Source organism: Mustelus asterias, unplaced genomic scaffold (genome assembly GCF_964213995.1).
Source record: "Mustelus asterias unplaced genomic scaffold, sMusAst1.hap1.1 HAP1_SCAFFOLD_876, whole genome shotgun sequence".
In the NCBI taxonomy this organism is placed as follows: domain Eukaryota; kingdom Metazoa; phylum Chordata; class Chondrichthyes; order Carcharhiniformes; family Triakidae; genus Mustelus; species Mustelus asterias.
Genome location: NW_027590822.1, coordinates 130,089 through 155,769, shown reverse-complemented (window position 1 = coordinate 155,769; position 25,681 = coordinate 130,089). Strand labels below are relative to the sequence as shown.

General features: G+C 51.2%; 1 protein-coding gene across 1 annotated transcript in view; it reads left to right on the top strand.

Annotated features, from left to right (window-relative positions):
• The first annotated feature begins 3,904 nt into the window (after positions 1–3,904).
• Positions 3,905–25,681, top strand: part of LOC144487564 (uncharacterized) — a 29,374-nt gene continuing 7,597 nt past the window's right edge. The window contains exons 1-3 of the mRNA XM_078205647.1: positions 3,905–3,986; positions 11,686–11,811; positions 15,574–15,828. Coding sequence (XP_078061773.1) covers positions 3,905–3,986; positions 11,686–11,811; positions 15,574–15,828 — 463 coding nt within the window. The remainder of the gene's footprint in view (positions 3,987–11,685; positions 11,812–15,573; positions 15,829–25,681) is intronic.

The window sequence follows — 25,681 nt, the reverse complement described above, 5'->3', positions numbered from 1 at the left end:
AGACTCCTTATTGCTGGGGAAAACCTGCACTCAGCTCCTGGATTCTAGCACTCTGGCCCAAGCGGCCAAATGGATCACGTGACCCTGCGTGAACTTGCCCCTTAAAGGTGCACACTGCCACATCCCTCCTCTTTAAGATTCGGAGGAACACATTTCAATAACAATTGAATTATTCGCAATATTACACAAGAATTGGACCTCAAACACAATTCCTTACAAGATAAATTAATCAGGGCATTTCCTGATCCTATGGACTGGAGTGGGCACAATAAGTAGTCTCACAACACCAGGTTAAAGTCCAACTGGTTTATTTGGAATCACGAGCTTTTGGAGCACTGCTCCTTCAGGAGGTGAGTCACCTGACGGAGCAGTGCTGAAACCTCGTGATTCCAAATAAACCAGTTGGACTTTAACCTGGTGTTGTGAGACTACTTATTGTGCCCACCCCAGTCCATAGGATCAGGAAATGCCCTGATTAATTTATCTTGTAAGGAATTGTGTTTAAATGCTTCAGTGTGATTTGGACAGGCTGAGTGTGTGGGTATCTGCATGGCAGATGCAGTTTAATGTGGATAAATGTGAGGTTATCCACTCTGGCAGCAATAATAGGAAGGCAGATTATTACTGGAATGGGTGTAAATTGAGAGAGGCGGAAACTCAGCCAGACCTTGGAGCCCTCGTGCATCAGTCGCTGAGAGTAAGCGCGCAGGTACAGCAGGCAATAAAGAAGGCAGATGGTATGTTGGCCTTCACAGCGAGAGGGTTTGAGTATAGGGATAGGGATGTTTTGCTGCAATTGTACAGGGCGTTGGTGAGGCCACACCTGGAGTATTGTGTGCAGTTTTGGTCTCCTTATCTGAGGAAGGATGTCCTTGCTATAGAGGGTGTACAGCGAAGGTTTACCCGGCTGATTCCTGGGATGGCAGGTCTGTCATTTGAGGAGAGATTGAGTTGGTGAGGATTATATTCACTGGAGTTTAGAAGAGTGAGAGGGGATCTCATAGAAACTTATAAAATTCTAATAGGGTTCGACAGGGTAGATTCAGAAAGAATGTTCCCGATGGTGGGGGAATCCAGAACTAGGGGTCATAGCTGGAGGATAAGGGATAAACCTTTTAGGACTGAGGTGAGGAGAAATTTCTTCACCCAGAGGGTGGTGAATGTGTGGAATTCACTCCCACAGAAAGTAGTTAAGGCCAAAACATTGTGTGATTTCAAGAGGAAATTAGATATCGCTCTTGGGGCTAAAGGGGTCGAGGGATATGGGGGGGAAGGGGGGGGATCAGGATATTGAATTTGATGATCAGCCGTGATCATAATGAATGGCGGAGCAGCTCGAAGGGCCGAATGGCCTCCTCCTGCTTCTAGTTTCGATGTGTCAAAATGTTCCAGGTTTTTCCTCACTCTTTTACCTTGGAGGTCAATTTATTTAATCAATTTAAAACTTCTTAAAGATTAGCTAGGTGCTCCGATTTAGATGCTCCTGTAATCAGTACATCACTTAGATAGACAACTACAGTAGGTAGGTGGATGGAACGCACTGAGGGACATGAGGTGGGTCTCTTGAGTGTGAGCTCCCTGATTGAGGTAAGGATCGCCTGCCTGAAGTTTCACCGTTATAAAAATATATTGAGGAGTGTCAGGGCTCCTGACTCTCCGGGTTGTGGCTTCTGACTCTACCTGAAGCGCTCTTCGGAGTGGAATAGAGTTTGTAAATAAAGGGAAGCTGGTGAAGGGACACCGGGGTCTGAGGAATTATTTCAGTAAAGTCTTCCGTCGTGGAGAACTGCCAACGCCATTGAGACTCCAAAGGGTAGCCAGGTATCCTGGTCTAAACCTTTGTGTGTGTACAAAGAACAATATTGCACAGGAACAGGCCCTTCAGCCCACCAAGCCTGTGCCGATACGTGTTTTCTATCCCTCTATTCACCTCCCGTTCATGTGCCTATCAAGATACCCCTTGAGTGTTGCTATTGTGCCCGCTTCCACCACCTTCACTGCCAACACGTTCCAGGCACCCACCTTCTTGTGTGAAAAGCTTTCCCCACATGTTGCCCCTAAACTTCCCCCCTCTCACCTTGAACCTGTGCCCCCTTGTAATTGACACTTCCACCCTGGGGGAAAAGCCTCTGACTATCCACCCTGTCTGTGCCTCTCATCATTCTGTAGACCAGGTCTCCCCTCAGCCTCCATCTTTCTAGTCAAAACAATTCTAGTTTATTCAACCTCTCCTCATAACCAACACCCTCGAGACCAGGCAACATCTTTGTACTCTCTCCAAAGCTTCCATGTCCTTCTGGTAGTGTGGCGACCAGAACTGCACGCAATATTCCAAATGCGGCCTAACTAAAGTTTTGTACAGCTGCCAACATGACTTGCCAACTTTTATACTCGGTGCCCCGACCGATAAAGGCAATCATGCCATATGCCTTCTTGACCACCTTATCCACCTGTGTTGCCACTTTCAGAGACCCGTGGACCAGTACGCCCAGATCCCTCTGCATGTCAATGCTTCTACACGTTCTGCCGTTTACCGTATAATTCACACCTGAATTTGATCTTCCAGAATGCAACACCTTGCACTTGTTTGGATTAACCTCTATTATAACAAATTCTCGAGATGCCTTGTCTCATATCAACCTTAGTGTAAGTTTTGGTGGTACAGTGGTTAGCATTGCTGCCTCACAGCGCCAGGGACCCGGGTTCAATTCTGGCCTCGGGTCACTGTCTGTGTGGAGTTTGCACGTTCTCCCAGTGTCTGCGTGGGTTTCCTCCGGGTGCTCCCGTTTCCTCCCACACTCCAAAGATGTGCAGGTTAGGTGGATTGGCCATGCTAAATTGACCCTTAGTGCCCAAAGATGTGCAGATTGGGTGGATTGGCCATGCTAAATTGCCCCTTAGTGCCCAAAGATATGCAGGTTGGGTGGATTGGCCATGCTAAATTGCTCCTTAGTATCCAAAGATGTGTAGGTAAGGTGGATTGGCCATGCTAAATTGCCCCTTAGTGTCCAAAGATGTGCAGGTTAGGTGGATTGGCCATGCTAAATTGCCCCTTAGTATCCAAAGATGTGTAGGTAAGGTGGATTGGCCATGCTAAATTGCCCCTTAGTATCCAAAGATGTGCGGGTTAGGTGGATTGGCCATGCTAAATTGCCCCTTAGTGTCCAAAGATGTGCAGGTTAGGTGGATTGGCCATGCTAAATTGCCCCTTAGTATCCAAAGATGTGTAGGTTAGGTGGATTGGCCATGCTAAATTGCCCCTTAGTATCCAAAGATGTGCGGGTTAGGTGGATTGGCCATGCTAAATTGCCCCTTAGTGTCCAAAGATATGCAGGTTAGGTGGATTGGCCATGCTAAATTGCCCCTTAGTGTCCAAAGATGTGCAGGTTAGGTGGATTGGCCATAGTAAATGTGCCTGGGAAACGTGCCTGTACATAGTAAATGTACAGGGATAGGCTGGGGGAGAGGGCCTGGGTAAGGCACTCTGTCAGAGAGTCAGCACAGACTCGATGGGCCAAATGGTCACTGCAGGGATTCTATGACTTGGGAAGGATTCTTGGGTGGATTTTGAGTAAGGTGGAAGCTAAAGCAATGTAAAATGGAGGGAAAGTGGGCCTAAGATTGAGGCTTCTTACATTGCGAAATGGTGTATGTCAAAAATTCCCAAAACATTCTAAAATCGTGATCCTTCACCTACCCCGGGAACTTTCAGTCGGAGAAGGAATGGTGTTGGAGGGGAATAGGAACACATGGGAGTGTTGTAAATAAATGTAATTGAAGCCTGCGGCTTATTTTGCTTTCACCTCCTCTCTCTCTCTCTCTCCCTCTAGGCCACTGGCCGTTACACCCGGCTCCAGCTCTTGGCTGATCCCTTTCCACGTTCCTTAGCGACCCCCACCGCCGGATGTCGGAGTCTGAGAAAGTCCTCGTCCATTGCCCAGGACGCGATTCCCAGACGGAAGCTGGGAAAGAAGCCATCCGTAAGGGTGAGTGCGCCATCTCACTCTGTCACCGAGGCTGGCCAGACTGGGCAACTGGGCATGCGTGGGTGCCAGAGTTGTTCGGGTCACGGATTGGGATGAGATGTTCCCTGAGGCCAGTCCCTGGCCACCCTGGGGTGTAAGGGATATGGGGAAGGAGTGTGAGGCAGGCTCAATTATTTTGGGATATTGTCCAGTGCCCCCATATATGAAGGTCGTACCTGTCTACGGTATTCCAAGTGGGATTGGAAGACTGGAACTGTGCACAGTATTCCAAGTGGGATAGGGAGACCGGAACTGTGCACAGTATTCCAAGTGGGATAGGGAGACTGGAACTGTGCACAGTATTCCAAGTGGGATACAGCGACCGGAACTGTGCACAGTGTTCCAAGTGGGATAGGGAGACCGGAACTGTGCACAGTATTCCAAATGGGATACGGAGACCGGAACTGTGCACAGTATTCCAAGTGGGATATAGAGACGGGAACAGTGCATAGTACTCCAAGTGGGATATAGAGATGGGAACAGTGCATAGTATTCCAAGTGGGATACGGAGACCGGAACTGTGCACAGTATTCCAAGTGGGATAGGGAGACTGGAACTGTGCACAGTATTCCAAGTGGGATAGGGAGACCGGAACTGTGCACAGTATTCCATGTGGGATAGGGAGACCGGAACTGTGCACAGTATTCCAAGTGGGATAGGGAGACCGGAACTGTGCACAGTATTCCAAGTGGGATAGGGAGACCGGAACTGTGCACAGTATTCCAAGTGGGATAGGGAGACCGGAACTGTGCACAGTATTCCAAGTGGGATAGGGAGACCGGAACTGTGCACAGTATTCCATGTGGGATAGGGAGACCGGAACTGTGCACAGTATTCCAAGTGGGATAGGGAGAACAGAAACTCAGCTAACTTTCTGGGGACCCAGGTTCGAATCAAATTGTAGTTAGGCCGCATTTGGAATATTGGGTACTGTTCTTGTCGCCACTACCAGAAGGACGTGGAGGCTTTGGAGAGGGTACAGAAAAGATGGCCTCGTGGTATTCTCGCTAGACTATTCATAGAAATATCATAGAACCCCTACAGTACAGAAAGAGGCCATTCGGCCCATCAAGTCTGCACAGACCACAATCCCACCCAGGCCCTACCCCCATATCCCTACATAGTTACCCACTAATCCCTCTAACCTACGCATCTCAGGACACTAAGGGGCAATTTTTAACCTGGCCAATCAACCTAACCAGCACATCTTTGGAGTGTGGGAGGAAACCGGAGCACCCGGAGGAAACCCACGCAGACACGAGGAGAATGTGCAAACTCCACACAGACAGTGACCCAATCCAGGAATCGAACCCAGGCCCCTGGAGCTATGAAGCAGCAGTGCTAACCACTGTGCTACCGTGCCGCCCCTATTAATCCAGCAACTCCGCGAACGTTCTGGGGACCCGGGTTCGAATCCCACCACAGCAGTTGGTGGAATTTTAATTCAGTCAAAAAAAATCTGGAATTAAGAATCTACTGATGACCATGAAACCATTGTCGATTGTTGGAAAATCCCATCTGGTTCACTTATGTCCTTACCTGGTCTGGCCTACATGTGACTCCAGAGCCACAACAATGTGGTCGACTGTCGATTGCCCTCTGAAATGGCCGAGTGAGACACTCGGTTCAAGGGCAACTAGGGATGGGCAATAAATGCTGGCCCAGCCAGCGACACGAATGAACAAAATAAGAAGGAAGACAGGGATAGAAGGAAATGGGAGATGAGGAGGGAGAGGGGAAGTAGTGGCTGGGGTAGGAGGCCTGGCGTAGTGGGTAGAAATGGCAGTACATCTTCATTGCTGCTCCTGGCATTCCCAGACCCGAGTACTCCTGTGAGATGGGCCAAAAACCTGTCTCCGGCCAGTTAAGGCTCCTCAGAGCATTAAATGGCCGCGGGTCTGAAGTATTGAGGGTAGGGCCTGGGTGGGATTGTGGTCGGTGCAGACTCGATGGGCCGAATGGCCTCTTTCTGTACTGTAGGGTTTCTATGATTATTGGTGAGTACAGGAGTAAGGATATCTAACTACAGCTGTACAAGGCCTTGGCGAGACCACACCTGGAGTATCGTGCGGGCTTTTGGTCTCTTTATCTAAGAAAGGATATACTTGCCATGGAGGGAGCGCAGCGATGGTTCACCAGACTGATTCCTGGGATGGCAGGATTGTCCTATGGGGAGAGATTGGGTCGACCAGGCCTGTATTCACTTGGATTTATCCCTGGGATGGCAGGATTGTCCTATGGGGAGAGATTGGGTCGACCGGGCCTGTATTGGGATTTATTCCTGGGATGGCAGGATTGTCCTATGGGGAGAGATTGGGTCGACCGGGCCTGTATTGGGATTTATTCCTGGGATGGCAGGATTGTCCTATGGGGAGAGATTGGGTCGACCAGGCCTGTGTTCACTGGAATTTATCCCTGGGATGGCAGCATTGTCCTATGGGGAGAGATTGGGTCGACCGGGCCTGTATTGGGATTTATTCCTGCGATGGCAGGATTGTCCTATGGGGAGAGATTAGGTCGACCGGGCCTGTATTGGGATTTATTCCTGGGATGGCAGGATTGTCCTATGGGGAGAGATTGGGTCGACCGGGCCTGTATTGGGATTTATTCCTGGGATGGCAGGATTGTCCTATGGGGAGAGATTGGGTCGACCGGGCCTGTATTGGGATTTATTCCTGGGATGGCAGGATTGTCCTATGGGGAGAGATTGGGTCGACCGGGCCTGTATTCACTGGAATTTATCCCTGGGATGGCAGCATTGTCCTATGGGGAGAGATTGGGTCGACCGGGCCTGTATTGGGATTTATTCCTGGGATGGCAGGATTGTCCTATGGGGAGAGATTGGGTCGACCAGGCCTGTATTGGGATTTATTCCTGGGATGGCAGGATTGTCCTATGGGGAGAGATTGGGTCGGCCGGGCCTGTATTGGGATTTATTCCTGGGATGGCAGGATTGTCCTATGGGGAGAGATTGGGTCGACCAGGCCTGTATTGGGATTTATTCCTGGGATGGCAGGATTGTCCTATGGGGAGAGATTGGGTCGACCGGGCCTGTATTGGGATTTATTCCTGGGATGGCAGGATTGTCCTATGGGGAGAGATTGGGTCGACCGGGCCTGTATTGGGATTTATTCCTGGGATGGCAGGATTGTCCTATGGGGAGAGATTGGGTCGACCGGGCCTGTATTGGGATTTATTCCTGGGATGGCAGGATTGTCCTATGGGGAGAGATTGGGTCGACCGGGCCTGTATTGGGATTTATTCCTGGGATGGCAGCATTGTCCTATGGGGAGAGATTGGGTCGACCGGGCCTGTATTGGGATTTATTCCTGGGATGGCAGGATTGTCCTATGGGGAGAGATTGGGTCGACCGGGCCTGTATTGGGATTTATTCCTGGGATGGCAGGATTGTCCTATTGGGAGAGATTGGGTCGACCGGGCCTGTATTGGGTTTTATTCCTGGGATGGCAGGATTGTCCTATGGGGAGAGATTGGGTCGACCGGGCCTGTATTCACTGGGATTTAGAAGAATGAGGGGGGATCTCATTGAAATGTATAAAATTCTGACTGGGCTGGGCAGACTGGGTGCCGGGATGTTGTTTCCTCTGGGGAGGGGTCGAGAACAGGGGGTCCCAGTCTCAGGGTACGGGGGAGGCCATTTAGGATAGAGATTGGGAGAAATGTCTTCACTCGGAGGGTGGTGAAACAGTGGAATTCTCCACCACAGAAAGCTGTGGGGGCCAAATTACTGAATATATTTAAGAAGGAAATAGATTTTTAGATTCAGGAGGTGTCCAGGGGGGTTTGGGGAGAGCGTGGGGTGTGTGGCATTGAGATAGAGGGTGTCAGCCATGATCATACTGGATGGCAAGGCAGGAATGAAGGGCCGAATGGCCCACTCCTGCTCCTCCCTGCTATGATTTTATGACACGTTAGAGGGTGGGAAGGAAAAACCTCCCCTCCCCCACCGCCGACTATCCGGAAATTTCCGGGCCTTGGCCTGTCCCAGCTAAAATTGCGGTTGCCCCCATATCCCACAGGGGAAGGAGGGGGCAGAACCCATCTTAAACGTGCAGTTCCTTCACACCAAGCCTCCACCTGGCCCTTAATGGACACCTCGGCAGTTCCATCGCGAGAGGTCATTAAGACGTCTCCTGCTCTGGAAGTTAGACAATTCCCCCAGGCATCTCCAGGCAGACGGCATAATGTATCTCCCCCCCTGCCAGCCAAAGCTCGAATATTAAGAAGTGATTAACCTTGATGTAACATTAAGTCAGTTCTGACATCAGACAGGGCACTACTGAGGCCACATCCGGAGTATTGTGTACAGTATTGGTCTCCTTGTATAAGTAAAGATATAAATGTGTTGGAAGTGGTACAGAGAATATTTACCAGACTCCGAAACACAGAAACTAGAAGCAGGAGTAGGCCATTTGGGCTTCGAACCTGCTCCACCATTCATTATGATCATCGAATTCAATATCATTGTCTGTGTGGAATCTGCACGCTCTCCCCGTGTCTGTGTGGGTTTCCTCCGGGTGCTCCGGTTTCCTCCCACAGTCCAAAGATGTGCAGGTTAGGTGGATTGGTCATGCTAAATTATCCCTTAGTGTCCAAAGATGTGCAGGTTAGGTGGATTGGCCATGCTAAATTATCCCTTAGTGTCCAAAGATGTGCAGGTTAGGTGGATTGGCCATGCTAAATTATCCCTTAGTGTCCAAAGATGTGCAGGTTAGGTGGATTGGTCATGCTAAATTATCCCTTAGTGTCCAAAGATGTCCAGGTTAGGTGGATTGGCCATGCTAAATTATCCCTTAGTGTCCAAAGATGTGCAGGTTAGGTGGATTGGCCATGCTAAATTATCCCTTAGTGTCCAAAGATGTGCAGGTTAGGTGGATTGGCCATGCTAAATTATCCCTTAGTTTCCAAAGATGTCCAGGTTTAGGTGGATTGGCCATGCTAAATTATCCCTTAGTGTCCAAAGATGTCCAGGTTAGGTGGATTGGTCATGCTAAATTATCCCTTAGTGTCCAAAGATGTGCAGGTTAGGTGGATTGGTCATGCTAAATTGACCCTAGTGTCAGGGGATTAGCAGGGTAAATGAGGGTTACGGAAATAGGGCCTGGGTGGGATTGTGGTTGGTACTAACTCAATGGGCCGAATGGCCTCCTTCTTCACTGTAGGGATTCTAGGATTCTATGAATATCCTGATTCCCCCTTCCCCCCATATCCTTCGATCCCTTTAGCCCCAAGAGCGATATCTAATTTCTTCTCGAAATCACACGTTTTGGCACCAACTACTTTCTGTGGGAGTGAATTCCACACATTCACCACCCTCTGGGTGAAGAAATTTCTCCTCATCTCAGTCCTAAAAAGTTTACCCCTTATCCTCAAACTGTGACCCCTAGTTCTGGACTCCCCCACCATCGGGAACATTCTTTCTGAATCGACCCTGTCTAATCTAAGGGGCGGCACGGTGGCACAGTGGGTTAGCACTGCTGCCTCACAACGCCAGGGGTTGGGTTCAATTCCTGGCTTGGGCCACTGTCTGTATGGAGTTTGCACATTCTCCCTGTGTCTGTGTGGGTTTCCTCTGGGTGCTCCAGTTTCCTCCCACACTGCAGGTTGGGTGGATTGGCCGTGCTAAATTGCCCCTTAGTGTCCAAAGAAGTGTAGGTTGGGAGAATTGGCCGTGCTAAATTGCCCCTTAGTGTCAGGGGGATTAGCAGGGTACATGCATGGGGTTACGGACGGGGATAGGGCCTGAGTGGGATTGTGGTTGGTGCAGACTTGATGGGCCGAATGGCCTTCTTCTACACTGTCGGATTCTATGATTCAATGATCTATAATCCCGTTAGAATTTTATACGTTTCTGGGAGATCCTTGGAATGGGTGGGTTGTCTGATGAGGAAAGGTTGTGATGTGGAGATGCCGGCGTTGGACAGTAAGAAGTTTAACAACACCAGGTTAAAGTCCAACAGGTTTATTTGGTAGCAAAAGCCACACAAGCTTTCGGAGCTGCAAGACCCCTTCTTCAGGTGAGTGGGAATTCTGTTCACAAACAGAGCATATAAAGACACAGACTCAATTTACATGAATAATGGTTGGAATGCGAATACTTACAACGAATCAAGTCTTTAAGAAACAAAACAACTTGAGTGGAGTGGAAAGGTCGGACAGGTTAGGCTTGTATCCGCTGCAGTTTAGAAGAGTAAGAGACGACTCGATCCAAACCTTTCAGATCCTGAGGGGGTTTCTTGACAGGGTGGATGTGGAGAGGATGTTTCCTCTTGCGGGAGAGTCGAGAACTCGGTGTGGGGGGGGCGGGAGGGTGAGTGTTTAAAAGTAAGGGGGTCGCCCATTGCAGACGGAGATGAGGAGAAATGATTTCTCTCAGAGGGGGCTGAGTCTCTGGAACTCTCTTCCTCAGAAGGCGGGGGAAGCAGAGTCTTGGAATCTTTTTAAGGCGGAGGTGGATAGAGTCTGGATTAACGAGGGGGTGAAAGGTTATCGGGGGGTCGGCGGGAATGAGGTTACAGATCAGACATGATCTTACCGAATAGGCTCGATGGGCCGAATGGCCCTCCTCTTGCTCCTAAGTCCTCTGTATATTAACACCGCCCCAATCCTCCAACGCCATTCCACACGGACAAAGCCAGTCCTTCAAATTTAATAACAAACTGCATCGGAGGCCGTTCAGAGAAGGTTCACTGGGCCGATTCCTGGGGTGAAGGGGGGGGGGGTTTGTCTCATGAGGAGAAGGTTGAGCAGGTCGGGGCCTGAACCCATTGGAGTTTAGAAGAATGAGAGGGGATCTTATTGAAACATCTCCGATTCTGAGGGGGGGGTTTGACAGGGTGGATGCTGAGAGGATGTTTCCCCCTCTCGTGGGGGCTGTGGCTCACTGAATATATTCAAGGTCGAGTTAGACAGATTTTTGATCGACAAGGGGGTGAGGGGGGGTGGCCGAGGGGTTATGGGGGAGAGGGGGGAACCGGGGGACAGTTAGGAAAATAGGAGTTTAGGCCTCAGTCAGATCAGCCAGGCAGGAATGTACTGCTGAGGCTTTATAAGGCTCTGTCAGGCCACATTTGGAATATTGGGAGCAATTTTGGGCCCCGTATCTAAGGAAGGATGTGCCGGCCCTGGAGAGGGTCCAGAGAACGATCCCGGGAATGAAAAGCTTGACGTATGAGGAGCGTCTGAGGATTCTGGGTCTGTACTTGATGGAGTTTAGAAGGATGAGGGGGGATCTCAGAATACTGAAAGGCCTGGATGGAGTGGACGTGAGGAAGATGTTTCCATTAGTGGGAGAGACTCGGATCCGAGGGCCCGGCCTCAGAGTAAAGGGACGACCTTTTAGAACCGAGATGAGGAGGAATTTCTTCAGCCAGAGGGTTTGGTGAATCTGTGGAACTCGTTGCCACAGAGGAGGCCGGGTCAAGGGGATCAAAGGTTACGGGGAAAAGAATTGGGTTGGGAAACTTATCAGCCGTGATCGAATGGCAGAGCAGATTCGATGGGCCGAATGTTTAATTCTGCTCCGATATCTTATGGTCTATCGATTGGGGTAACAGGCTCAAAGGGCTGAATGGCCTATTGCTGCTGCTATTAATTATGTCCAGTTTTAACCTCCCGTCTTTTCTCGCTCTGACACCAGATGACAAAGGTGGAGACGGATATCTGTCGGACAGCCAACGCTCCATCACTGGCGACGAGTTCACCAGCACCGAGAGCTCACGGCTCATACCCACTCCAGGAGGAGCGAGCACAGACACCCCACGAGGTAAACAGACGATCCCCCCCCCCGCCCCCCTCCGCAGGCCAGGCCTCCTCCCCCCTCCCCTCGTCAGCCTGGCCTGGGGACAGAACCAAACTCAGCCCAGGCCAGCCTCCTCCCCCCTCCCTTCCCCTCCTCCCCCCTCCCCTCGCCAACCTAGCCTGGGGGGCAGAACCAAATTCGGCCCAGGCCAGGCCACCTCCCTGCTCCGCATCCACCACCCCGCCAGGAAAGGAGGGATCCGGGTTGCTCCTTCCACCCAGAGGCCGCTGTTACTCACTGGGCTACAGGACAGAGTGACTCCCACCCCCACCCGATCCGTGCTGCCTCTCCGGCTCCTCCAGTGTGGGCAGAGGCACATCACAGACAAACTGGAAAATGGGCAAGGGTGGAAGAGAGAGAGAGAATGTGAGAGAGAGGATGTGAGAGAAAGAGAGAGAGAACGTGTGAGAGAAAGAGAGAGAGAGAGAATGTGTGAAAGAGAGAGAGAGAATGTGTGAAAGAGAGAGAGAGAGAATGTGTGAAAGAAAGAGAGAGAGAGAGAGAATGTGTGAGAGAAAGAGAGAGAGAATGTGTGTGAAAGAGAGAGAGAGAGAATGTGTGAGAGAAAGAGAGAGAGAGAATGTGAGAGAGAGGATGTGAGAGAAAGAGGGAGAGAATGTGTGAGAGAAAGAGAGAGAGAGAATGTGTGAAAGAGAGAGAGAGAGAGAATGTGTGAAAGAAAGAGAGAGAATGTGTGAAAGAAAGAGAGAGAGGGAATGGATGAGAGAGAGAGAGAGAGAAAATGTGTGAGAAAAAGAGAGAGAGAGGGAATGGATGCGAGAAAGAGGGAGGGAGAACACTTGAGAGAGAGAATACGAGAGAGAGAATGAGTGTATGAGAAAGAGAGAGAATGTGTGAGTGAGCGAGAGAGAGGGAGAGAGAGAAAGAGAGAGAATGTGTGAGTGAGAAAGAGAGAAAGAGAGAGGGAGAGAGAAAGAGAATGTGTGAGTGAGAGAAAGAGAGAGAGAATGTGAGAGAAAAAGAGAGAGAAGCGTCTGAGAGAAAGGGAGGAAGAGAGAGGGTGAATGCATGGGAGAGAGAATATGCGTGGACGAGAAAGGGAGAGAAAACACGTGAGAGAGAGAAAGAGAATGTGTGAGAGAAAGAGAGAGAGGTGTGTGAGAGAAAGGGAGAAGGAGGGAGGGAAAACGCATGAGAGAGAAAATGTGAGAGCAAGAGAGAGAGAATGTGTGAGAGAGAATGCGATGGCAAGATAGAGAGGAAGAGAGAGAGTGTGTTGAAGATATCAACGGGGTGGGCAGAGGTTCATGTGGAATGTAAGTGCTAGCACGGAGCAGTTGGGAGGAATGGCATCTTCCTGGGTACAGAAAGGCGTGGGGGGGAGGGTGAGCGTCGAGATCCAGTCTCTCAGGCGATCACACCCAGACGTCTAGATTCAGTGCAGTGTGTGAGAGAGACAGGGAGGAGAGAGGGGGAGTGCCAGGCGGGGATGAGACAGGCCTGTAATGAAGATTGATGCTAAGGAGACAAATGCATCCACTCAGTCCCGCACTACCTTTCATCTCCACTTAAAGCTTTCTTGCTGAGTTTGTGAACAAGTCCGTCCCACAGGGGCCATGTAACATCAATTACAGCTCAGTGCAGAGAGGACAATCAGCAATTAAACACAGGCTTGTCCTGTCCAAACCTTGTCCATCTAATGAAGCATTCCAACAGACATTCCCTGCTTCTGTGGCACCAAACAGGGCCATTTTCACACAGCAGGATCCCATTGTGTAAATCCCTTAGCTAATCGGGCGCAGAGGGAGCTTTACTCTGTATCTAACCCCGTGCTGTACCTGTCCTGGGAGTGTTTGATGGGGACAGTGTAGAGGGAGCTTTACTCAGTATCTAACCCCGTGCTGTACCTGTCCTGGGAGTGTTTGATGGGGGACAGTGTAGAGGGAGCTTTACTCTGTATCTAACCCCGTGCTGTACCTGTCCTGGGAGTGTTTGATGGGGACAGTGTAGAGGGAGCTTTACTCTGTATCTAACCCCGTGCTGTACCTGTCCTGGGAGTGTTTGATGGGGATAGTGTAGAGGGAGCTTTACTCTGTATCTAACCCTGTGCTGTACCTGTCCTGGGAGTGTTTGATGGGGATAGTGTAGAGGGAGCTTCACTCTGTATCTAACCCCATGCTGTACCTGTCCTGGGAGTGTTTGATGGGGATAGTGTAGAGGGAGCTTTACTCTGTATCTAACCCCGTGCTGTACCTGCCCTGGGAGTGTTTGATGGGGACAGTGTAGAGGGAGCTTTACTCTGTATCTAACCCCGTGCTATACCTGTCCTGGGAGTGTTTGATGGTGACAGTGTAGAGGGAGCTTTACTCTGTATCTAACACCGTGCTGTACCTGCCCTGGGAGTGTTTGATGGGGGACAGTGTAGAGGGAGCTTTACTCTGTGTCTAACCCCTTGCTGTACCTGTCCTGGGAGTGTTTGATGTGGACAGTGTCGAGGGAGCTTTACCCTGTATCTAACCCCGTGCTGTACCTGCCCTGGGAGTGTTTGATGGGGGACAGTGTAGAGGGAGCTTTACTTTGTATCTAACCCCGTGCTGTACCTGTCCTGGGAGTGTTTGATGGGGACAGTGTAGAGGGAGCTTTACTCTGTATCTAACCCCGTGCTGTACCTGTCCTGGGAGTGTTTGATGGGGACAGTGTAGAGGGAGCTTTACTCTGTATCTAACCCCATGCTGTACCTGCCCTGGGAGTGTTTGATGGGGGACAGTGTAGAGGGAGCTTTACTCTGTGTCTAACCCCTTGCTGTACCTGTCCTGGGAGTGTTTGATGGGGATAGTGTAGGGGGAGCTTTACTCTGTATCTAACCCTGTGCTGTACCTGCCCTGGGAGTGTTTGATGGGGGACAGTGTAGAGGGAGCTTTACTTTGTATCTAACCCCGTGCTGTACCTGCCCTGGGAGTGTTTGATGGGGGACAGTGTAGAGGGAGCTTTACTCTGTATCTAACCCCATGCTGTACCTGCCCTGGGAGTGTTTGATGGGGACAGTGTAGAGGGAGCTTTACTCTGTGTCTAACCCCTTGCTGTACCTGTCCTGGGAGTGTTTGATGGGGGACAGTGTAGAGGGAGCTTTACTCTGTATCTAACCCCTTGCTGTACCTGCCCTGGGAGTGTTTGATGGGGGACAGTGTAGAGGGAGCTTTACTCTGTGTCTAACCCCTTGCTGTACCTGTCCTGGGAGTGTTTGATGTGGACAGTGTCGAGGGAGCTTTACCCTGTATCTAACCCCGTGCTGTACCTGTCCTAGGAGTGTTTGATGGGGGACAGTGTAGAGGGAGCTTTACTCTGTATAACCCCGTGCTGTACCTGTCCTGGGAGTGTTTGATGGGGACAGTGTAGAGGGAGCTTTACTCTGTATCTAACCCCGTGCTGTACCTGCCCTGGGAGTGTTTGATGGGGACAGTGTAGAGGGAGCTTTACTCTGTATCTAACCCTGTGCTGTACCTGTCCTGGGAGTGTTTGATGGGGACAGTGTAGAGGGAGCTTTACTCTGTATCTAACCCCGTGCTGTACCTGTCCTGGGAGTGTTTGATGGGGGACAGTGTAGAGGGAGCTTTACTCTATATCTAACCCCATGCTGTACCTGTCCTGGGAGTGTTTGATGGGGACATTTGATATCTGTTTGTGACTGTGTTGAACTGATCAACTCTCTCTCGTTCTTTCTCTCTCTCTTTCGCTCTCTTTCTCTCTCTCTTTTTTGCGATGCAGACACCTCCATATCTCAGCCAGAGTTGCCCGCGCCAGTTTTGGGTGACACAGCGTCGAAGCGAGTGCCCTCCCTGTATGCCAATGGGGGTGCCACCTGCAGCAATGCCCAGAGCCACCCAGGTCCGCTGCCGGCGCCCATTTGTACGTCCCCGGGCGCCCGCCCCGAGAAGGCGCGGCTGGGTTCCACATCCTCCGTCTACACTCGAAGCAGCTACAAGTCAGCGTCCTCCCAGCTGCCACCACCAGTGGGCGAAGGTGAGTAACTCTCTGTGAAGTCCAGATAGGCAGCCGGAGCTAGTCTGGGTGGACATGGGGGTGGGTGTGGGGGCTCTTACCTCTCTGCCTTGTTACCAAACCCTGGCGAGGGTTTGGGAATCCCCAACACTAGTGGCAGAAGCCCCATGCGATAGCCCCCCAGCCCCAGCAGCGCTGAGGGACTGCCTCTCCACAGGTAGTGTTGACAGAAGGCTCTGGGGAAGGTGCCACATAAAAGTCTTTGTGTGAGAGCGATTAACGGCATCAACGGTGGTTACATTTGCCTGTCCAGGGGAAGGATCGAAGAGACAGAAGGAACTGAGTTAATCGGCCATCTATCGAATCAGTGGGAGACGGGTTCGGGGTTCTGTCTCTGGGAACTGTACATGGAGAATTGTGTCACCCAGAAACAAGCTATTTGGCCCCTCTATGTCGGTGATCCTGCCCCCATACTATGTTCCTCCCACATTCCCGACTTCTTCCCCCTCCCCATTCCCCACATCCTTCTATTCCTTCCTCCCGCATGTGTTTATCCAGCTTCCACCCTTAAACAGAGCGACACGATTCACCTCAACCACTCCCTGTGGGAGCGACTTCCACATCCTCCCCACTCCAAAGAACAAAGAACAGTACAGCACAGGAAACAGGCCCTTCGGCCCTCCAAGCCTGTGCCGCTCCTTAGTCCAACTAGACCAATCGTTTGTATCCCTCCATTCCCAGGCTGCTCATGTGACTATCCAGGTAAGTCTTAAACGATGTCAGCGTGTCTGCCTCCACCACCCTACTTGGCAGCGCATTCCAGGCCCCCACCACCCTCTGTGTAAAAAACGTCCCTCTGATGTCTGAGTTGTACCTCGCCCCTCTCAGCTTGAGCCCGTGACCCCTCATAATTGTCACCTCCGACCTGGGAAAAAGCTTCCCACTGTTCACCTTATCTATACCCTTCATAATCTTGTATACCTCTATTAGATCTCCCCTCATTCTCCGTCTTTCCAAGGAGAACAACCCCAGTCTACCCAATCTCTCCTCATAGCTAAGACCCTCCATACCAGGCAACATCCTGGTAAACCTTCTCTGCACTCTCTCCAATGCCTCCACGTCCTTCTGGTAGTGCGGCGACCAGAACTGGACGCAGTACTCCAAATGTGGCCTAACCAGCGTTCTATACAGCTGCATCATCAGACTCCAGCTTTTATACTCTATACCCCGTCCTATAAAGGCAAGCATACCATATGCCTTCTGCACCACCTTCTCCACTTGTGTTGCCACCTTCAAGGATTTGTGGACTTGCACACCTAGGTCCCTCTGTGTTTCTATACTCCTGATGACTCTGCCATTTATTGTATAACTCCTCCCTACATTATTTCTTCCAAAATGCATCACTTCGCATTTATCCGGATTAAACTCCATCTGCCACCTCTCCACCCAATTTTCCAGCCTATCTATATCCTGCTGTATTGCCCGACAATGCTCTTCGCTATCCGCAATTCCAGCCATCTTCGTGTCATCCGCAAACTTGCTGATTACACCAGTTACACCTTCTTCCAAATCATTTATATATATCACAAATAGCAGAGGTCCCAGTACAGAGCCCTGCGGAACACCACTGTGGGAGCGACTTCTACATTCTTCCCACTCCTCTCTCTCTCTCTCTCTCTCTCTCAGGGAGATATCTGTACACTGACTGGTGTCTCTCAGTCCCCTCCCTCTCTCTCAGAGAGATATCTGTACACTGACTGGTGTCTCTCAGTCCCCTCCCTCTCTCTCAGAGAGATATCTGTACACTGACTGGTGTCTCTCAGTCCCCTCCCTCACTCTCAGGGAGATGTCTGTACACTGACTGGTGTCTCTCAGTCCTCTCTCCCTCTCTCAGGGAGATGTCTGTACACTGACTGGTGTCTCTCAGTCCCCTCTCACTCTCAGGGAGATATCAGTACACTGACTGGTGTCTCTCAATCCCCTCTCACTCTCAGGGAGATATCTGTACACTGACTGGTGCCTTAGAAATCTTAGAATCTTAGAAACCCTACAGCACAGAAGGAGGCCATTCGGCTCATCGAGTCTGCACCGACCACAATCCCACCCAGGCCCTACCCCCATATCCCTACATATTTACCCACTAATCCCTGTAACTTACACATCCCAGGACACTAAGGTCAATTTTAGCATGGCCAATCAACCTAACCCGCACATCTTTGGACTGTGGGAGGAAACCGGAGCACCCGGAGGAAACCCACGCAGACACGAGGAGAATGTGCAAACTCCACACAGACAGTGACCCAAGCCGGGAATCAAACCCAGGTCCCTGGAGCTGTGAAGCAGCAGTGCTAACCACTGTGTTACCGTGTCTCTCAGTTCCCTCTCTCTCTATCAGGGAGATATCTGGTACACTGACTGGTGTCTCTCAGCCCCATCTCTCTCAGGGAGATATCTGTACACTGACTGGTGTCTCTCAATCCCCTCTCACTCTCAGGGAGATATCTGTACAATGACTAGTGTCTCTCTGTCCCCTCTGTCTCTCAAGGAGATATATGGACACTGACTGGTGTCTCTCAGGGAGATATCTGTTCACTGACTGGTGTCTCTCAATCCCCTCTCTCTCAGGGAGATATCTGTACACTGATTGGTGTCTCTCTGTCCCTTCTCTCTCAGGGAGATATCTGTACATTGACTGGTGTCTCTCAGCCCCATCTCTCTCAGGGAGATATCTGTACACTGACTGGTGTCTCTCAATCCCCTCTCACTCTCTCAGGGAGATATCTGTACAATGACTAGTGTCTCTCTGTCCCCTCTGTCTCTCAAGGAGATATATGGACACTGACTGGTGTCTCTCAGGGAGATATCTGTTCACTGACTGGTGTCTCTCAATCCCCTCTCTCTCAGGGAGATATCTGTACACTGATTGGTGTCTCTCTGTCCCTTCTCTCTCAGGGAGATATCTGTACATTGACTGGTGTCTCTCAGCCCCATCTCTCTCAGGGAGATATCTGTACACTGACTGGTGTCTCTCAATCCCCTCTCACTCTCTCAGGGAGATATCTGTACAATGACTAGTGTCTCTCTGTCCCCTCTGTCTCTCAAGGAGATATCTGGACACTGACTGGTGTCTCTCAGGGAGATATCTGTGCACTGACTGGTGTCTCTCAGTCCCCTCTCTCACTCACTCAGGGAGATATCTGTACACTGACTGGTGTCTCTCAGTCCCCCCTCTCTCAGGGAGATATCTGTACACCGACTGGTGTCTCTCAGCCCCATCTCTCAGGGAGATATCTGGACACTGACTGGTGTCTCTCAATCCCCTCTCTCTCTCAGGGAGATGTCTGTACACTGACTGGTGTCTCTCAGTCCTCTCTCTCTCAGGGAAATATCTGTGCACTGACTGGTGTCTCTCAGTCCCCTCTCTCACTCAGGGAGATATCTGTACATTGACTGGTGTCTCTCAGCCCCATCTCTCTCAGGGAGATATCTGTACACTGACTGGTGTCTCTCAATCCCCTCTCACTCTCTCAGGGAGATATCTGTACAATGACTAGTGTCTCTCTGTCCCCTCTGTCTCTCAAGTAGATATCTGGACACTGACTGGTGTCTCTCAGGGAGATATCTGTGCACTGACTGGTGTCTCTCAGTCCCCTCTCTCACTCACTCAGGGAGATATCAGTACACTGACTGGTGTCTCTCAGTCCCCCCTCTCTCAGGGAGATATCTGTACACCGACTGGTGTCTCTCAGCCCCATCTCTCAGGGAGATATCTGGACACTGACTGGTGTCTCTCAATCCCCTCTCTCTCTCAGGGAGATATCTGTACACTGACTGGTGTCTCTCAGTCCTCTCTCTCTCAGGGAAATATCTGTGCACTGACTGGTGTCTCTCAGTCCCCTCTCTCACTCAGGGCGATATCTGTACACTGACTGGTGTCTCTCAGTCCCCTCTCTCTCTCAGGGAGATATCTGTACACTGACTGGTGTCTCTCAGTCCCCTCTCTCTCTCAGGGAGATATCTGTACACTGACTGGTGTCTCTCAGTCCCCTCTCTCTCTCAGGGAGTTATCTGAATGCTGACAGATGTATCTCAGGGAGAGATTGTCACCATTGTTTCACACTTGGAGTTAAGGCTGACCCTCGGCCAAAGTGTCTGACAGAGAATGGAAACTATGCAGAAAATGTACAGAAAGTATTTAACATTTTGCTTTCTCCCGTCCTGCATTTTTTCGTAGTAACTGTTTTGAACGCGGAACAGGGAGAAGTGGTTTTGTTTTTCTGACCTTTGCGCGCTTTTTCTGGAGAGGAAGCCTGGGGCCTGTTCCTCGGCAACTGCCAGGAAACCAAAGTTTATTCAGGGGCTCGTGTGTCGTGTGGTTGTCTCTTGTTTCCTGGCAGCCCTCCCAGTACCAGTGAAAGGATGGTAAACACCGATTCCCCGGAGTTACCGCTGCAGGCCGCTCGCTCGCACTGCATTCTGGGAGGATTGGTGGCAGTCTGTAACTAGGCCTCATTCCCAGGCAGTGTCGCAGGGTTCCTTCCCCTGCCTCACTCCACCTGCTGCTGAAAGCCCTTATCCCGGTCTTACCTCCCCCGCTTCACATTCGACTATTCAGCCTCAAGGCCTTAATCTAACCCACCCCGGTCCCCATCCCCTCCATTCCCGCAACCCCGTGTCCGAACCCACACCTTTCACCCATCGCTCTGCTCACTGACCCACACTGGCTCCCAGTCCCAAAGGCCCCATTTTCAAATTCTCCTCCTCGCTTTCAAACCCCTCTAACCTTCACTCTCCTCTCTATCTCTGTAACATCCTTAAGGCCTCTGGGATCTCGGCGTTCCTCCAATTCTGGTCTCTTTATCATTGGATATCTGTGTCTTCAGCTGCCCTCGGGCCTAGGACCCCCCTCCCTCAACCTCTCTGCGTCTCTCTCTCTCTGTCTCTCTCTCTCTCTCTACCCCTCTCTCTTTCTCTGCCTCTCTCTCTTTCTGCCTCTCTCTATCTCTCTCTGCCTCTCTGTCTCTCTCTCTCTCTGCCCCTCTCTCTCTCTCTGCCTCTCTCTCTCTCTCTCTCTGCCTCTCTCTCTCTCTGCCTCTCCTCTCTTGGTGACTTTCTTGCCCTCTCTCCTCCTCTCTCCTTCTCTCAGCCCCTCTCCCTCTTGTTCCTCTCTCTGCCTCTTTCCCTCTCTCCACCTTTTTCCCTCTCCTCCTCCCTCCCTCTGTCACTCTCTCTGATTCCCTCTCTGGTTCTCTCTCTCTCTCTGGTTCTCTCTCTTTTTCTCTCTCAATGGTTCTCTCTCTCTCAATGGTTCTCTCTCTCTCAATGGTTCTCTCTCTCTCTGGTTCTCTCTCTCTCGCTCTGGTTCTCTCTCTCACTCTCCATGGTTCTATCGTTCTCTCTCTCTGGTTCTCTCTCTCTGGTTCTCTCTCTCTGGTTCTCTCTCTCTGGTTCTCTCTCTCCCTCTCTCTTCTTCTCTTTCTTGCTCCTACTTTCGCTCTGCCTCTCCCTCTTTGCCTCTCTCGCTCTCTCTCTCATATTCTCTCCCTCTAGTCCTTTAAGATGCTCCTTAAAAGCCTAGCTTTTGGTCGCCTGTGCCTAATACCTCCTGACGTGGTGTCAGCTTCTGTCTGACTGACACTCTCTGGCGAAACAGTTTTGGGATATCTGACTGTGTTGAAGATGCTATCACAACTCAGGCTGTTGCTCAGTTCTGTTTTTCCAATCTAATCCTGCTCCTTGCTCCCCGCAGTGCTGGAGAATTTTGGGAAGGTCAGATGTCCAATGGTTCTACCGATCGGACACACAGGGACCAGATTGTGTGCCAGGGGGGAGACTTACACAGTAACACCTTGGGAGGAAGAATTATAGGGGGGGAGAGGCTATTCCAGGGATGAGGACTTTGGGTTAAACACTGGGTGGGATTGAGGGATACGGGGAGTGGGTGGGATTGAGGGATATGGGGGGGAAAGTGGGATTGAAGGATACGGGGAGTGGGTGGGATTGAGGGATACGGGGAGTGGGTGGGATTGAGGGATACGGGGAGTTGGTGGGATTGAGGGATACGGGGAGTGGGTGGGATTGAGGGATACGGGGAGTGGGTGGGATTGAGGGATACGGGGAGTTGGTGGGATTGAGGGATACGGGGAGTGGGTGGGGATTGAGGGATACGGGGAGTGGGTGGGATTGAGGGATACGGGGAGTGGGTGGGATTGAGGGATACGGGGAGTGGGTGGGATTGAGGGATACGGGGAGTGGGTGGGATTGAGGGATACGGGGAGTGGGTGGGATTGAGGGATACGGGGGGAAGGTGGGATTGAGGGATACGGGGAGTGGGTGGGATTGAGGGATACGGGGAGTGGGTGGGATTGAGGGATACGGGGAGTGGGTGGGGATTGAGGGATACGGGGAGTGGGTGAGATTGAGGGATACGGGGAGTGGGTGGGATTGAGAGATATGGGGAGAAGGTGGGATTGAGGGATATGGGGAGAAGGTGGGGATTGAGAGATACGGGGAGAAGGTGGGGATTGAGGGATACGGGGAGAAGGTGGGGATTGAGGGATACGGGGATAAGGTGGGGATTGAGGGATACGGGGAGAAGGTGGGGATTGAGGGATACGGGGAGAAGGTGGGGATTGAGAGATACGGGGAGAAGGTGGGGATTATGGGATACGGGGACAAGGTGGGGATTGAGGGATACGGGGAGAAGGTGGGATTGAGGGATACGGGGAGAAGGTGGGATTGAGGGATACAGGGAGAAGGTGGGATTGTGGGATACGGGGACAAGGTGGGGATTGAGGGATACGGGGAGAAGGTGGGATTGAGGGATACGGGGAGAAGGTGGGATTGAGGGATACGGGGAGAAGGTGAGGATTGAGGGATAGCGGGAGAAGGTGGGATTGAGGGATACAGGGAGACGTGTGGGATTGAGGGATACGGGGGTGTGGGTGGGATTGAGGGATACGGGGGGGAAGGTGGGATTGAGGGATACGGGGAGAAGGTGAGGATTGACGGATAGCGGGAGAAGGTGGGATTGAGGGATACGGGGAGGGGTTGGGATTGAGGGATAGGGGGGTTGGGTGGCACTGAGGGATATGGGGAGAAGTTGGATCAAGGGATACAGGGAGACGTGTGGGATTGAGAATACGGGGGTCTGGGTGGGATTGAGGGACACGGGGAGGGCGTGGGATTGAGGGATACGGGGAGACGGGTGGGATTGAGGGATACAGGGAGACACTAACAAGGCTGTTCTTCCACTAACACCTCTCTTCCTCTCTCTCTCTCACTATCTCTCCCTCCAATCCATTTCTCCTTTCCTCCGGTCTCTTCCCTCCGCTCCCACGGTACTCCGCAGATGTCTGTGCCACCTTCCTGCTCTCGTGTCTCTTCTGCCAGTTCTCTGACTGTTGCCAGCTGTTGCCCACCCTGTGCCTGGAGACGCTGGGCAGCCTGTTGTGCTGCCCAGGAGCTGCCATGCCAGCGGTGGTGGAGAGGGAGCGCTCCGGGGCTGAGTGCTGGTGTGGCTGTGACCCGGAATCGTCAGTGTTCGATGTGTGTCAGCAGACCGGCGAGTGCTTGGAGCTGGCCATGGAGATTTCCGAGCTGTGTTACCACTGAGACGAGGCGGCATGAACAGGCAGTGCATGACCCGCAGGAGGTCAGTGAGGAGGCCACTCTGCCCATTCCGCTGGGGCTGGCATTATCAAAGGACAATAATTATAACATTCCAATATACCCCACACCACTCACTGTAACACTCTGATATACCCCACACCCCTCACTGTAACACTCTGATATACCCCACACCCCTCACTGTAACACTCTGATATACCCCACACCCCTCACTGTAACACTCTGATATACCCCACACCCCTCACTGTAACACTCTGATATACCCCACACCCCTCACTGTAACACTCTGATATACCCCACACCCCTCACTGTAACACTCTGATATACCCCACACCCCTCACTGTAACACTCTGATATACCCCACACCCCTCACTGTAACACTCTGATATACCCCACTCCCCTCACTGTAACACTCTGATATACCCCACACCCCTCACTGTAACACTCTGATATACCCCACACCCCTCACTGTAACACTCTGATATACCCCACACCCCTCACTGTAACACTCTGATATACCCCACACCCCTCACTGTCACACTCTGATATACCCCACACCCCTCACTGTAACACTCTGATATACCCCACTCCCCTCACTGTAACACTCTGATATACCCCACACCCCTCACTGTAACACTCTGATATACCCCACACCTCTCACTGTAACACTCTGATACATCCCACACCCCTCACTGTAACACTCTGATATACCCCACACCTCTCACTGTAACACTCTGATATACCCCACACCACTCACTGTAACACTCTGATATACCCCACACCCCTCACTGTAACACTCTGATATACCCCACACCCCTCACTGTAACACTCTGATATACCCCACACCCCTCACTGTAACACTCTGATATACCCCACACCCCTCACTGTAACACTCTGATATACCCCACACCCCTCACTGTAACACTGATATACCCCACACCCCTCACTGTAACACTCTGATATACCCCACTCCCCTCACTGTAACACACTGATATACCCCACACCCCTCACTGTAACACTCTGATATACCCCACTCCCCTCACTGTAACACACTGATATACCCCACTCCCCTCACTGTAACACTCTGATATACCCCACACACCTCACTGTAACACTCTGATATACCCCACACCCCTCACTGTAACACTCTGATATATCCCACAACCCTCACTGTAACACTCTGATATACCCCACACCCCTCACTGTAACACACTGATATACCCCACTCCCCTCACTGTAACACTCTGATATATCCCACAACCCTCACTGCAACACTCTGATATACCCCACACCCCTCACTGTAACACTCTGATATACCCCACACCCCTCACTGTAACACTCTGATATACCCCACACCCCTCACTGTAACACACTGATATACCCCACACCCCTCACTGTAACACTCTGATATACCCCACACCCCTCACTGTAACACTCTGATATACCCCAGACCCCTCACTGTAACACTCTGATCTATCCCACACCCCTCACTGTAACACTCTGATATACCCCACACCCCTCACTGTAACACTCTGATCTATCCCACACCCCTCACTGTAACACTCTGATATACCCCACACCCCTCACTGTAACACTCTGATATACCCCACATCCCTCACTGTAACACTCTGATATACCCCACTCCCCTCACTGTAACACTCTGATATACCCCACACCCCTCACTGTAACACTCTGATCTATCCCACACCCCTCACTGTAACACTCTGATATACCCCACACCCCTCACTGTAACACTCTGATATACCCCACACCCCTCACTGTAACACTCTGATATACCCCACACCCCTCAGTGTAACACTCTGATATATCCCACACCCCTCACTGTAACACTCTGATATACCCCACATCCCTCACTGTAACACTCTGATAAACCCCACTCCCCTCACTGTAACACTCTGATATATCCCACACCCCTCACTGTAACACTCTGGTATACCCCACACCCCTCACTGTAACACTCTGATATATCCCACTCCCCTCACTGTAACACTCTGATATACCCCACACCCCTCACTATAACACTCTGGTATATCCCACACCCCTCACTGTAACACTCTGATATACCCCACACCCCTCACTGTAACACTCTGATATACCCCACACCCCTCACTGTAACACTCTGATATACCCCACACCCCTCACTGTAACACTCTGATATATCCCACACCCCTCACTGTAACACTCTGATATATCCCACACCCCTCACTGTAACACTCTGATATAC